The sequence below is a fragment of the Halichoeres trimaculatus genome, unplaced genomic scaffold (genome assembly GCF_033239565.1).
Source record: "Halichoeres trimaculatus isolate MK-OKI-2021-1 unplaced genomic scaffold, fHalTri1.1 fHalTri1_scaffold_11, whole genome shotgun sequence".
Lineage (NCBI taxonomy): Eukaryota > Metazoa > Chordata > Actinopteri > Labriformes > Labridae > Halichoeres > Halichoeres trimaculatus.
Window position 1 is genome coordinate 30,478,586 of NW_027437189.1, and position 15,070 is coordinate 30,493,655.

A 15,070-nucleotide genomic window follows, 5' to 3' on the forward strand; every position below is an offset into this window, starting at 1 on the left:
GTGTTTTTGTATGAAAGTAACGCGCTGAAAATTCTGTAAATAAAGCGTGAATGCAGAGCGATGGGAGTCAGTTTATTTGTGTTTTTGTTCAAGTAAAATATGGCTCCGTCTGAATGCAGAGAAAACCGGCAGAGGAGCAGGGAGGGGGTGTTTGGTGCGTGTGCTCTGGGCTTCTGCTGCACAAAAACACTGCTGTAGGGGTAATTTCTGCCCTAAACCTTGTGATAGGACCCAACTTATTCCATCCCGGAGTATCACTTTAAGGCCAGTTCCTGTGTAACGGCATGTATACTGTGGTAAGGCACAGCACACTTCTTTGCACTGACATGCTTTGAAGAGGCGTCTTGCGGCACGGTACACTTCATGCACGAGCACATGCATGCAGACATAATAATTCATAATATATGATCACTGTGACCGCTCCTCTTTACAATCATATTAAATAATAATGGAGGAGATAAAGGGGTGTGTTAAATCAAAACAACTTAACCTAAGACCAAAAGTTACCAAAGTTGTAGCCATGATCTCTGTGCTCCCCACTGTGCCGACTCTGAAGAGATGGCACTTTTATAAACAGATGCTTTACATGGGCAGGCCATGTGTGTGCCTGGTTAATATTGCAGTAGTGTAACCATGGGCCGTACTGGCCAGTGGAGGAATGGGGCTGCGGGGGGGCAATTGTGCCCTAAGGAAGAAACTCCTCACAGTGGCTGGATAATTGCATCTGCATTTTTATGCTAAACAAGATCATATGTTGTGCTACAGTGGTTGATAAGTCAGTCGTGAGAACAGACTGTTCACACAGACTGTGTACACACACTCTCAGTCCTGTCTTAAGACCTCTGTGTCTGTCAGAGTCTTTATGGGAGTTCCACTGAAATCTTCTTTGGTGGTTTTTCCTCCTACTGCCAGACGTGCTGACTGAGAAACAGCAGAGGGATCGTCCAGTATCTGACCTGAGGTCAGCCACTGGACGATCCCTCATAAATGAGACTTTCAGTGGTCGCCCTCTGCTCCTGTCAGAGCGCCTCAGATTTAAAGCTTTCTGTGGGTGTTCTGACCACAGAGGTCAGGACGGAGCGAGGATGATCCGGCTGAACAAGAACTCTACAGTCCACATCGAGCCACTCCAGATCTGTTACTTAACTCAGATCCTCATTAGGCTGCTCTTACTGGGGTCTGCCCCCTTTCCCAGAGAGGATCTCATGATCAGATGATGATGAGTCAAGCTGTGATGTAAATGAGAGTAACTCAGTATAATCAACAAACACAACCCTTGTAACCAAACAGAGAAATGATGACATGTCAGGTGCTTTCTCTCTGAAATCACAAACACCAAATAAAGACAGGGTTACGAGCAGAAGTGAGAGTAAACAGGCTGATGTGACTCCGTCATACCACAGGTGTGACTGTCCTGTGACTTCCTGGATTCAGCTTTCATTGTGGATGGTTGTATTATGACACCAGGCTGATAAGGGCTGAGGAGGAGCGTAAACAGAGGATGACACAGCCCACGCCCTGATCTACTGGCACCAGTGTGTGGTTTCTTTTAAAAACAGTATCAAATACTTATATGTTCTAATTTTTATGCATAGGCTTCTACTTTGTGAAATTTCTTTAAATTTCAGTCATACCCTGAAGTATCATTAGATTCAAGTTGTGTTTTCTCCAGGTTTTCCAAAGGGGCAGGATTTTCACACAGATTTTCTGACCCAAAGCACCTCTGACTGTTTGTTATTTTCCTGCTTCAGGGCGGGCTTCCTGTCCTAAAGGTAGTTTACTGTAAAAAACTGTCACACTGAAACAAAAGAGACGTTTTTCACTGTAAACGAAAGTACAAACAATGAAAACGGAAACAAAAAGTGCCTTCTGTTTGTTCCAGCTTTTCTTATTTCAAATAAATGTAGGAAAAACTCAAAAGATAAGCCTGATAAAAAAATGAGTTCCCTATGTCTGTGAAAATAAAAGCTTTATTAGCCTGTAATGGGATTTGAAACTACCCCTAATTTGTTAATTTGTGTGGGAATGAGATTTTCTACCTCATAAGGAAGCAGGGATTAATTTTTTGCAGGGAGGGGGTGTGATGGTGGCGGGTGATGACTATCTGAGCGATGACAGACAGAATTCTTGAAATCCAGCCAGACCCTGAGAGGTAAGTCCAAGGTGGCGGTGCAGCCTGCCAGAACTTGTGACAAGTGACAAACTCTTTCTTCACTTCAGGTATTTCAGTAAGAGGCTGCCATAATGACACACACTCCATTCATCTTCAAAAATCATTTGAGGACTCATGTGTAAAGGAGAAACGAGCGTCTGATGTGTCTGCAGGTTGAAATGATTTGTGCGATGGTGCTTGGTTTAGCCTGAAAGGGTCAAGTCTTGCGCTCCAAGCACAGAAGCTGTGGCCCATCAGTCTGCAGCCTCTTTCCCACGTGTCACTCCCCACTCTCCCTCCTGGTTTCTCTGAAAAATCGCATAAACAAAGAGCCGAACTATAACTTGCATATCTACTGTGACCATCTTGTACAATTGTGCAACAGATATTGTGAAAATGTTTTGATACTGAACATCGTCTTTGTCTTAACATGTGTGGTTTCCCAACACGATGACCGCGCTGAATTTACCTGGAATGAAAAGCTTTGGTGAGGGCCGACGTGCAAAAGCATTGATGTCCTGCCAAGATGTAGCACGGAAGAGCAACATTACCGTCTTTCTCACATCTGGATGAAACGTGTTGGTGAAGCGAGGGGCAATTCACAAGATTTTTTTTTCCTCCATTGTATTTTTTTTTTTTTTTTTTTACAGGAGTGAATGGAAACGCAGATAACCTCTCACATCTGTGTTTATACCATGGAAGGGGGAAGTGGGTGGCTTAGCAATTAGCTTAATGAAGGTTTACCAGCTGCCCTTTCCTCCCAGTTTAAACACATACACACCATAAACAAATCAAGACTTGTCTTTATATGTTTACTTTCCAGTTCTTTAAACATGGATATAAAGTAACAGTGCTGGATGTTCAGACTAAACGTGCAGATTTTCAAACCTCTACATATTCATACTTTGAACTCTCTGAATCTGTCTGTAAACTATAGTTGAACACAACATTGTCAGTGCAATATTTTCTTTTATATAAGTATACCCTTCTACACTACTTACTACCAACTCAACTACAGGACTTTGAGCAATGTGCTGTTAACATTTCAGGAGCTGAATGCACTGCTGTGTATTTCAGTAGTTTCCTGCAAGTTTCCATTTTTATTTGCTTTCAAACCCCAAAAGAAAACCCAGCTAAAAAGATCTTGAAGTTAGACTTAAGAGAGCCTTTAGAAATACATTATTTTTCAATTTCATGATGTGTTTTCAAGAATCACACTCTCCCTTTTCTCCAATTAAAAAATCTTTGACCAATATGTGTAATAAATTTCCACAGAGCGAGTGTAAGAATCCATCATGTGGTCAGTTCGGAGCTTGGTGTCTGGTCTCCTCTCCTCATGGATCATCTTTATCTTTGTTTTCTCAGCCGGGCGTGTCCACTGTCAGGAGCAGTCATAACACTGCGGTCGCCTCCATCGCTGCTGGATGAATGAAAACCCTCACCGTGGAAAACCATAAAGACACCCTGAGTGATGGCTGCTGTGTTTGTCTTCTTTTAGTGATTACTCATTTTTCAGAAAAGGATTGAAGATGTCTAGTGTTAATCTGATCGAAAACATTACCCCACCTTTATTTGATCTGTTTCTCTCTATATGACTCCATCTTTCTGTCCTCCAGTGTAAACAGAGATGTAAAGACTGCCTACAAACCAGCTTATGCAATGGACTCAGTGTGTTATGAGGAAACCTCTTGTGAAGTCGCTTTATTGCTATGATTAGCAGGAATCCCCTTTGTTTGACAGGACAAGAGCTGTTTTCATTTCATCAGGAGCTCTTTAGACTTTAATATCCTGCTGCATGTTCCTTCCTGAAAAACAAACAGAAGCTGGACTGAGGATGAGACCGAACATGACTGCAGACATACTGTTTCACATCAACTACATCTGAGAGTGTGTCCGTGCTCAGACAGACCACGTCTTATGATTTTAGGACAATGTTTTTTTTTCTAAATGGTTGAGATCTCTAATAGTTAAAGCTTCCTCACTTTTTCTTTTCTGTAAACAACAAAGGAAGAAAAACATGAAACTGGACAGAAACCCACAGAAAGAAAAGGTGTTTTTCTTTTCTCCTTTTAATCCAATAAGCACCACCTTCAGAAGTACAATGTGAGGAATGTGCCTGTGTTAAAAAGCTGCAGGGGGGGCTTCTGAAATATGTTTACTGGTTTGGAGAAGTCATTGTTCTAAAGGATCTGCTAAGGAGGGCGAGGGATTGTTCTTTTGTTTGAGCATATCCTTAATGGGAGCGGGACAGTCAGACACACATCCGGCTTTGTGAGACAGATAACGTACTGTACAGCACATGACATCTGGAGCTGCCCAACACCTCAGTGAGTCTTATCTGATCACAGCCCAGGTTTCAGTCTGAGGGGTGGTTTTGATCCATCCTGCACGGTTTGGAAGTCCTGAAGATATGTTCTTCCTGCATTTTGGCAAAGCCACCAGTTTTCACTCATTTGTTGAACAGATTTTCATATGGGAGAAAAAATGTTCAAAGAAATTCCAGGACAAAGCAGCAGTTGTGCATCTCATTTTTTGATTCCTTTGACCAATTTGACCAATTTGAGATGGATTATTTTAGTCATTTACCCTCTTTTTATTTTTAGCAGAGGTTGAAAACAGCTTTTGTCATCATTTTTTGTTTCTTTGTTTTCAAAACAACAACTCAAACCTTTGAAATGTTTTTTTTCTAAGGTTTTATCTTTAGGATTTTAGGCGAATCTTTGGAAAGGTGGAACCTAAAGCCTTACTACCTGAATTTGTACACTGTAAAACTAAAATCTGTAAAAAGATGGTAAAAGCACTGGCAGCAAAGTTTTCAGACATATACGGTAAATTACAGTCTAATCAATCAACAGAAATTTCCTGTGAAAATACAATTTTTCCCATGTACAATTATAGATTTGTAATGTACCAAAAACAAACAGCACGTAAAACTAAAGATAAATGTCTGCAGATTTACAGTATTAATATGTAATTTTACAGAAAAAATATCATTATTTAACAGATTTTTCCTAAATTATTACAGACAAACATCTTTAATATACTGACAATGCAAAGAGTTCTGCAGAAAAATACAGATTTTTTTTCAGCAAAATTATTTTGTTGTGATGGTGTTTTGTAACCGCGAGTGAGGAGGACACACAGAGGATATTAGACTCTGCTGAACATTGCATTCAGGTATTGCATTGGAGGAACATGCTGCCTGCAACACTGCATGGACCGGCTGTGTAATTCAAATAACATTGTTACTAAAAATTAGCAAAGACCATCAACACATATCATTTATTAAAAACACTCAGTACAGGGTCTACACAATGGAGCACAGAAAGCCAGTCCACTCCATGAAGCACAGACAGTTGGTATATATATATATATATATATATATATATATATATATATATATATATATATATATATATATATATATATATATACACTTATATAATAAGTTCACCCTTTGACCAATATATTGTGACGTAACGCATTTGATCCTATGATCCTTGGTCTGATTACAATATGATTAGTAGAACACAAAGGTCATTTCAGCAGCATCAAGATGATATGGTATGGTTTATTCTCAAAACTTGTCTCACGGACATGAAAAAGTCATGAAAATGATTTTTGCAACAGCCGTAGATTTCACTTGGGTATATATATTTTTTATTTTATCTACTGACCCACACAATGAATAATCATATGAGAACAAACGCATGACTTAGAAGTTTCTCCCTGCAGGTTTCAGACGATTGTTCAATCATTTATTTGTAACGGTCCAGTCCACAATAACTGTTGTCTTAAGACACTCCACAGAAAGAGAATGTCTAGACTGAACTCTTTTTTTTTGTATTTACAGAGACTCAACATTAATCCAACAGAGCAAACACTTGGCAGCAGGTGACTGGTGCAAGAAAAACACCTTAAAACAGACTGAAACTTCATCTGCTGGGAAGTTGATGCCAAGTTTGCACAAGTTGAAATTTTTGGATGTTGTTATTGATTTCTTTCAAAGTGGGAATGTACATTAAGTTTTAATAGTGTTCTTGGTTCTTATGAAGGTGTCAAATGAGAGAAAAGAAAAGTGAAGTTGGTTGGTTTTTCCTTAACTGAGTAAAATAACTTGATTTTCACCTGGTGTCTAACTCTTCAAAGAGAGCACAAGTGTGAAGCGTCCAAGACCCAGCACTTCTCCTCTTCAGCCGTCAAAGTTGTAAGAGTTTATACTCCAGTAAACATTTGATTCATGTGAGAAGACTTTCAGGCGTTTATTTCCTGATCGTGCTGCTCATCTTTCATCAGGTGACTCCCGTTGACATCTCCAGGTGTGACATGTCCTGATCTCAGCCGCCCACTCTGAGAGGAGACAGAATGATGAAATCCTTCAAGTAAAGTGACTGATCTCACCCTGACATGTCTCCATCTGATGCGTCTGTTTGAAGGGTGGGGAGTGTGAAGCAACATGTTGACATGTTACGATGAGTCTAATGACGGTGGGAAAATGAACTTTAAAAATGTCCTCATCCATCATGATTTGGTGGACATTGGTAAGACTTTTAGATACTTCAGATGATAAAAATCCATTTAGAATTAATGTTACACAATTTTTTTACCCTTAATTGCTTGTTATCCTGTTAAAGAAACTTCCAAAATGACATCTTAAAGCTGCTTCTTGCAAAGAGGTTTCATACAAACTGAAAGAATGAGAGGATCTTGGATATTTTCCTTGTAAAATGACTAAAATTGTTCAATAAGTGTAAGATCTGCTTGAACCCAGAGGATAATCTGGACAGAATTCTAGCTCGTCATCCAGACAAAAGACGCGTCTGGCTTAGTTTTGACATCTTATGGGGAATGTTGGAATAAAAAGATCAAATGTACTTGGACTGTCCTGTTCTGATAAAAATTTTTGTCTTATCTTTCAAACTCTTCAAATCTCAACTTTATTGAAGTCCTGTGAGTCTCAGAATTTACCAACTTAGGAAGGTTGAGAGGGACAAAGGCATGCTGTGGTTTAGAGCCTGTGGAAAGAGAGGGCGGTGACTCAGGCAGAGGGGAGGGGCCAGAGGGGCGGACCTGAGGGCCCATAAGGTTTAAATAGTTTTGGAGCGTTGGCTCTCCTCCTGCCTTGTGTCTGTGAGCTCCCACTCCTGCCTGCCCAGCCTGTGTGTCTCTCTCTGAGTCCCTCTCTACAGCCACAATGCAAACATCCAGGCACTCTACGTACTCTGTGCGCTCCACCAGCAGCAGCAGGCCCTCTGCTATCTCCATGACCCGTGCCCCTGGTCAGATCTACAAGGCCCCAACCGTCCATGGAGGAGGCAGCTCCTCTAGGATCAGCATCTCCTCCGGCACCCGTCTTGGATCTGGAATGGGGATGGGAATGGGATCTGGAGCAGGAGGATTCTCCAGCAGCGTCCAGGTGAGCGGGTCAGGAGCCGACATCATGGGTAACGAGAAGTTCGCCATGCAGAACCTGAACGACCGCCTGGCCAACTACCTGGACACGGTGAGGAACCTGGAGCAGGCCAACCACAAGCTGGAGATTAAGATCAAGGAGGCCCTGGAGAAGAGTGGACCAGACTTCAGAGACTACAGCAAGTACCAGGCCATCCTGGACGGCCTGAGGAAGAAGGTGAGGAGGAGGATGGGTGGATTTATTAAGTGTTATTAAGTGTTAAGTAAAGCCAGCTGTAGGTGGGGGAAGGATAATATGGATAATGTGGATTTGTGATTTGTAAAATGAAACCAAGGTGAGTGATGATGATGGTAATCCCCTGGGGAGACGTGATGTAAGTGAGATTGAGCAAGAGACGAATGAGTTTAACAGCCTGGGCCCCTGACCTGAGTGTTCCCCCATCATTTATCGGGTTACTGTGTGAGCGGAGTTCCCAGGACTGAATGGGTTCCTGCCGGCTCTCGGCACAGTTCCCGCTGGACCGGAAACAGTATGGTGGAGGAATGTTGGAGCGTCAGGGGTCAGACAGAGACAGGAAAGCAGTTTGATTCAGAACAACAAGACACTAAAGACCACTAAGGGTAGACTTACAGACCCATACGTCAGGGCTTTAACTGCCTGTTTCCTCTTTGTTTAGTGCAACACAAACAGTGAGCTGATTGTCGGACAATGAGACAGATTGACAGTACCTTTCCTTTCAGTGAAAATTCAGTTGGTTTGATAAGGTCTTCATCAGATAACACATTTAATTTGATACTTCCTGAAAGCTCCGCTCAGTGATTTTAAAACTGAAAGTAAATGACAAAGTTATACAACCAGCATGTTTTGTAAATCATTCACTAAAAGTTTTCCTGAATAAACAGGTTGACCATAAGAGATCTGGACTGTGTAACTCACGTCCTGCCTCAGTCTGTCATTCAAAGCTAGATTTAACCTTCCTGCAGAATGGAGCATGCGTCATGGGAAAAGCTAAAGGTGAACGGTGAAGAGATTTTATCATACGTGCATAAAGACCTATCATTTTCCAAATGCTGCATAAAACTGAAACAGTTTCTTGTTTATTCTGCAAACAGCTTAGGGCCTCAGTCAGTCCAAACAGCTCAGGGTCAAAACAGCCTTCGTCTGAGAAAACACAGACCTTCATGATTTCTTTAAAAGCCTTCACCAGCTCAGCAGCACACCCACAGCAAACCACCATGCAAACACATACATGCACACACACTCACATGACCACACACACACACACACACACACACATACGCGCAACCAACACCACAACCACCATCAACGACTCCCTCATGCAAATCACCTGCCTCAGTCATGCTGACAGGATGGATCCTGTTCTTTAGCAGAGACCAAGGCAGGTGATGCCCTGGCAGCCAATGATTGGCTCACGCATTTTGTCACCTAGATACCCCCCCCCCCCCCCCCCCCCCCACACACACACACACACACACACACACACACACACACACACACACACACATACACTCCTCTCTGACATCCATCCCAACCCTTATCTACTGGACTGTAACTAAGCAAATACTGAACCATCTGGTTTCTGAAGCTCTCCTGTCTCTGTTTTCACTCAGACTTTTTTCTTTTTATTTCCAAACATAAAACAAATCAACAGAGCAATTTAAATTTCTAGGTCCTGTCTTTTTTTATTTTTTTTTTTATTTTTTTTTTTAAAGTCGGTGACTAATTTAAAAAAAGTTTGTTTGTCATGCGTAGTTAAATTCTTTCAATACCCTGTTGCAGAGTTATTTCAATGTTAATGTGTTTGGATATATAAACTTCAAACACACTTAGCTTTGTATAAAAGCCAAGCTAAGTTAGCTACTTGCTAGCCTTGTTGGTTAACACAACATAAATTATCTACAACATACCACCTTAAACTCTGGGGTAAACATGCAGCTCAGTTTTCTTAAATTGTACAAAAAACTTGACAGGTTTTGTTTAATCTTTTCTTGCAAAACTGTAAAAAAAAGAACTTAAAGAAACTTAACATATATTTGCCAAACAGTGTAACCTGACTCTGTTAAAGCTCCTGTGAGGAATATGTATCTTATTATAAAACAGGTTTGATTAAGATTGGTGCCTTATTATCACCTACAGAGGCAAATCAGACCATTAGCGTAAAGACAAAGAACTCCTAGATAATTATTTTTAATGTCTCAAATCGATTAGGGGTGGGGGGTGGGGGGTAGGTGTCATAGGTTTACTGTCAAAAAAGGAGGGTGAGGTTTTGTTATTAACCAACACTGCAAGCCCATGTGTAAAAGAGATGAAAAGGGAAAATAGTATACTTTTCTGTCAGCAAGGGGTGCAAAAATCAACAACAACAAAAAAAAAAAGTTCCTAACAGGAGCTTTAACCTTTGTCAAAGCGAGGCTAGCTGTTTTCTCTAAGTTACTTTCAGTGAACTCTTGTCTGCAGTGTCATTTTAAGGGAACACAAAGGGTGTGGAGGTTACCTCCTCATCTTAATATCAGCAAAATAAAACTCAGGATCTGATACAAGAAGTGTGCAAAATAAAGCTCAAAGTCAGCTCTTTTATTTCTGATAACTGTTGACTCTGTGTTTGTCCCGCCCTGTCCTCAGCTTGCAATCTAACTATCGTCTTTCCTTTGTTGAACCCATCTCAGGTGTTTGATGCCACCACTGACAATGCCCGCCTGGTCCTCCAGATCGACAACGCTCGCCTGGCAGCTGATGACTTCAGAGTGAAGTAAGCCCCGCCCACTGTAGCTCTGAGCGCGCAAAGCAGCTGCTGCTAACGCCCTGCTTTATGTCTGAATGGGAGGAAGGATGAATATGTGGTGACACGGTCTGAATGGACAGCTGTTTGTCTTGGTATTAATCACCACCTTTGCATCAGAGCAAAGGGAGACGCTTGTTTGTGTCATAATTTCAATGTAGGAGCAAACACAGCTGTCAGATGACAAATAATAAGCATGTCTGAGTAAAGACAGCAAAACAAGAGGCTGTAAAGATAATGTATGGGTCTGATCAGTGACGCAACCAATCTCTGTGAAGTTACCAGGCTCTGAAGTTTTTCTTCTTCTTGTTTTTCAGATATGAGTCTGAGCTGGCCATCCGCCAGTCGGTGGAGGCAGACATCGTCGGTCTGAGGAAGCTCATCGACGACACCAACATGAGCCGCATGAATCTGGAGAGCGAGATCGAAGCCCTGAAGGAGGAGCTCATCCATCTCAAGAAGAACCATGAAAACGTGAGTAGAATTAGACACGGTGACACTTTGACCCCAAAATATGGTCATAAACCTGATCCTGACACTGAAACTTACAATGTAGAGTCAATGAAAACCCGGAAAACCTAGAGTATGCATAAAAATGTTACTGCAGTAAGCTTTGAAGAGGTCTTAAAAGTTTGAATAAGAGGAGGAGAAAACCATCTGATCTTTTTATAGACTGTGTGGGCATGTTTGACCACATTTGACTGGAAATATTGGCAGAACAAACACCACGACTGTCAGCAAAATTTGATTCAAATGTTCCCAACCTTTAATTTGTGCAAAGTGACATCACATTTTTTCCATTTTGGACCAGCCCGCTTCAAACAGGCAAAAAAAGAGAGAAGACAGAAACATGCTGAAAACTGTGACGTGCAAAAACCATCACTGCTGTAGACGTTAGCTGACTGAACTAGCCACTGTATAAAAACTAATTGAGAAAATGTGTTTTGACTTTGAGTTTTTTAAATTAATAACTTCTGCTTTTGCATGAAAAATTGGTCTGATGCTTCAATCATTTACCAAAAAAGCCTATTCCAAAAAACTTCTGCATTTCATTTCAGCAAGAATCCAAACTTTCATAAGACGAATAAAATTATCTTACCCACTGACCTTGATAGTCACCAAAGTCACTCTACTAGCACAGTGCACTCCAGTCTTGAGAGCACACTTAAAACATTTCCACAGAAGAGGGAGAAACTTAAATAACCCTGTGAACGTTGTGGGAAGCCTCATCATAAAAATGCTTCCCATCCATATTTGGCAACAGAGGGAAAACCAAAGAATTCAAATGACTATCATTACGTTGAAAATCTAAGGCACAAGTATTTGTTTACTGCTGAGATTACTGTCAGTATTTTGGACCCCAGGCGGAGGTTTATGATGCCCCCTGTGTCTTTACCTGACCATAATGTGGTTTAAAGTAGTTTGGAGTCACAGCTCATCATAAACAAATCTAAACAGTAAACTCCACATTATTAAAGGGTTTCAAGAAGACAGTATTTCATTTTAGAGTAGGAAAATTAGCCAGATGAGAGTGTATGACCAAGGCTTTAGGATTAACCCCTGATATCTCTTGGTTTTTGTAGGAAGTAATGGAGCTCCGTAACCAGATCGCCCAATCAGGAGTCCACGTGGATGTTGATGCACCGAAAGGACAGGACCTGTCTCAGATCATGGCAGAAATCAGAGCCAAGTACGAGAAGATGGCACAGAAAAACCAGGAGGAGCTCAAAGCATGGCATGAATCACAGGTGAGGAATTTACACCACAGTATCGTCTGCGTACAGGGACACTTTTATGAAGCACAAAGTACAAAATCAAAAAGCAAGGATTACATAACCGTTAAACATTTCTTTGAATCTTTCTCAAGATGACAGAAGTGCAGACCCAGGTCACCCAGAACACAGAGGCCCTGAAGGGAGCCCAGACAGAGGTCAACGACCTGCGCCGACAGATCCAAACCCTGGAGATCGAGCTGGAGTCACAGAAGAGCCTGGTGAGAGGCCCTCCGTCAGCACACACTTCATTTCCCTCAACACACGCTTATCTGAACTCTCTCCAAAGTCTAACTCAGCACTCTCACTTCAGGTCTCTCGCATGTACTTTGTTGACACAAGCGTTCCACTCCAGTGACCCCTCGCTATGGAGCCGTCATCTGTAAAATTTTAACCTCTTCCCTTCTCTTGCAGAAAGCGTCTCTCGAGGGCACACTGAGGGACACAGAAATGCGCTACAACATGGAGATCGAGTCTCTGAACAGCGTCATCCTGGGCCTGGAGGCGGAGCTCACACAGCTGCGTAACAACATCCAGGTGCAGTCACAGGAGTACGAGGCCCTGCTCAACACTAAGATGAAGCTGGAGGCTGAGATCGCCACGTACAGACGTCTGCTGGATGGGGAGGACTTCACGTACGTTCACAGATTTATTTAATTAATTCTTAAAGCCTCTTAAATTTCTTTCCTTACATGTATGTAGAGCAGGGGTGGCCAACCTGTGGCTCACGAGCCGCATGTGGCTCTTTGCCTTTCGGTGTGTGGCTCTTCGATCCATTCATAAAAAATATATATAGTTATGAGTAGTGGTGTGCCGATCAATCTCAACTATATATATATATATATAAATATATATATGCCAACGTTTGGATCGGTTGGGATTGATACTTAAGTTTCAGTTTCTCTTCTCTAGTACGAATTGAAACACACAAACACAGTAAATCTCGCTTTGAAAATTGGAAATGTATTTTTTTTTTCATTTTATGTCATGACGTTTATGTGTGAGAGGAAGTGTGTTTGTGAGACCACGTGTGTGATGGGTCTCTTCGTAGTACCACTGTAATTTTTGTGGCGCTTGGTCTCTGACTGGTTGGCCACCCCTGATGTAGAGCATCCAATAACGCACAAGAAAAGCTGATTATGTAACACATTAAACCCCCTGAGAAAAGTTCTGAATAAAAATATCCATCATTTGAAACTACCCTCCAACTGATTGCCTCTTGATCTCTCCGTGCAGGCTCCAGGACGCCCTGGACCAGAAAACCGTGAAGACCAAAGTTATGACCGTCACACAGACTCTGGTGGACGGGAAGGTGGTGTCCTCAAGCACAGAAACCAAGAACCTTTAAAGACCAGAAGCAAACACCTGAAACCCCATAACACTAACTCTAATCGGCCTGAATAGATCTGTTGTCTACTTTCATAATATTCCAGCACTAACAATAAAAATCTCAGCCCATACTGTAACTAGATCAACCTCCTGGATTCACAGCGCCTCTTCAGGCTGATAAGAAAACTGGATCAGAGGAAAACTAAGTCATCTTTATTTATTTCATCATGATGTATTTATGTTTGTGTGTTCAACTTCATGTCAGCAAGAGTTTAAAATTGGGAAAGTGGGAGCTTTGTTCACAGACAAACTAATTAAAGAGGTTTTCTAAAAAAAAATTACCATTAAAAAAAAGAGTCCAAGCCAAGAAAAAAACATTTTGTATTCATCATCTTTAGTTTCTTTCTGTCCAGTGAAGTCTGCCTGATGGGCCGTGACGTTCAGACATTGCAATAAAGCCCAATCATGAAACAACCTTTATGTGTGGAGTGTTTTTACTCTCCAGTGTGTGTTTCCACGTTCCAGTTGTTCGTACTGGAAAAGACCGACTGAGTAATGTTACCCAGATCAAAACCAGTGTTTCTGACAGTGAAAGCATGACTCATATGAGCTCATATATCCAAACGACTCCTGAAGCAGGTAGAAAAAAAAGGGAGAAAGGTGATACTGCGAATAAATCCCCTTCAAAAGCCAAACATACAGATGCAGTACAATACAAACCATTAAAAGAAATAACAGTATTTAGTATAATATTAAAAGCAGCATTAAGAACAACATGAGTACAGGATAACTGAAGCTCTGATAGATGTATTTTTAGTACTGATTTCAGCCAAGAGGCTCATGACTGTTTTAGTTTTTGCAGCTGTATTTTTGGAGGAGCTGGAGCCAAGAGACAGCGTGAAACTAAAGAGAGTAAACAAGGAATGGATGGTTGAACAGTCAAATGAGAGAGTTTTGATTAACAAATGAATAAATGGATAGAAGGGTTTGATAAAGAAATGGATGGATGGACTGATGACTGAATGGGCTGATGGATAGATGGAGTGACCTGTTTGTTTTGTAAAGTGTCATGAGGTAAAAATGTCTTATTTGGCATGACATAAGCAAAGATAGATTGATGAATTGATGGATGGGAGGATGGATGAGAGGGATGAGAAAGTCTTTAAGGGATTTATTAAAAGACATTGGCCCTCATTTATCAATCCTGCATGGGAATTGGTGCAGGTGTAAAAGCGATCCTACGGCAACGTTCACGTGTGATTTATGAAACATATGTACCAGGGCCAATCATGGCGTACACCTGATCAGCTACTGATAAATGTGGCGGCTGAAAACAACCGTAATTTACATAACACGACCCTAAATATTCAAGGTTCAGCTGGCCGAACCCACGGAATTTACGACATGGAGGGACGCATAACGGGAAAAAGGGAACTTCCATGCTGGTAATCGACAACGCCATAGCAACAGAGGTCGAGAGGAAATGACGCCGCATTGTTGGGCAGCCGGAAAAGTGGCAGAAAAGTAGAGCGAATCATAAAAAATTCACCTGCAAGGAATTTACTGCAGTGATTCAGCAGTGTGGCTGTGACAAAGTAAAATAC

At 41.5% G+C, this 15,070-nt stretch overlaps 1 protein-coding gene across 1 annotated transcript; it reads left to right on the forward strand.

Moving 5' to 3' along the window:
- Positions 1 to 7,283: 7,283 nt before the first annotated feature.
- Positions 7,284 to 13,941, forward strand: krt18a.1 (keratin 18a, tandem duplicate 1). Its single transcript, XM_074681427.1, has 7 exons — positions 7,284 to 7,781; positions 10,253 to 10,335; positions 10,683 to 10,839; positions 11,949 to 12,113; positions 12,233 to 12,358; positions 12,552 to 12,772; positions 13,374 to 13,941. Exons 1-7 carry the CDS (start codon positions 7,347 to 7,349, stop codon positions 13,483 to 13,485), a joined length of 1,299 nt encoding a protein of 432 aa, XP_074537528.1. The 5' UTR covers positions 7,284 to 7,346; the 3' UTR covers positions 13,486 to 13,941.
- Positions 13,942 to 15,070: the final 1,129 nt, after the last annotated feature.

Excerpts from the sequence above, each read along its gene's own strand:
- krt18a.1 (XM_074681427.1), top strand. The coding sequence starts at position 7,347 with ATGCAAACATCCAGGCACTCTACGTACTCTGTGCGCTCCACCAGCAGC. Across the intron at positions 12,359-12,551 it reads TGGAGTCACAGAAGAGCCTG|AAAGCGTCTCTCGAGGGCAC; the intron begins GTGAGAGGCCCT and ends CTTCTCTTGCAG. Across the intron at positions 12,773-13,373 it reads CTGGATGGGGAGGACTTCAC|GCTCCAGGACGCCCTGGACC; the intron begins GTACGTTCACAG and ends CTCTCCGTGCAG.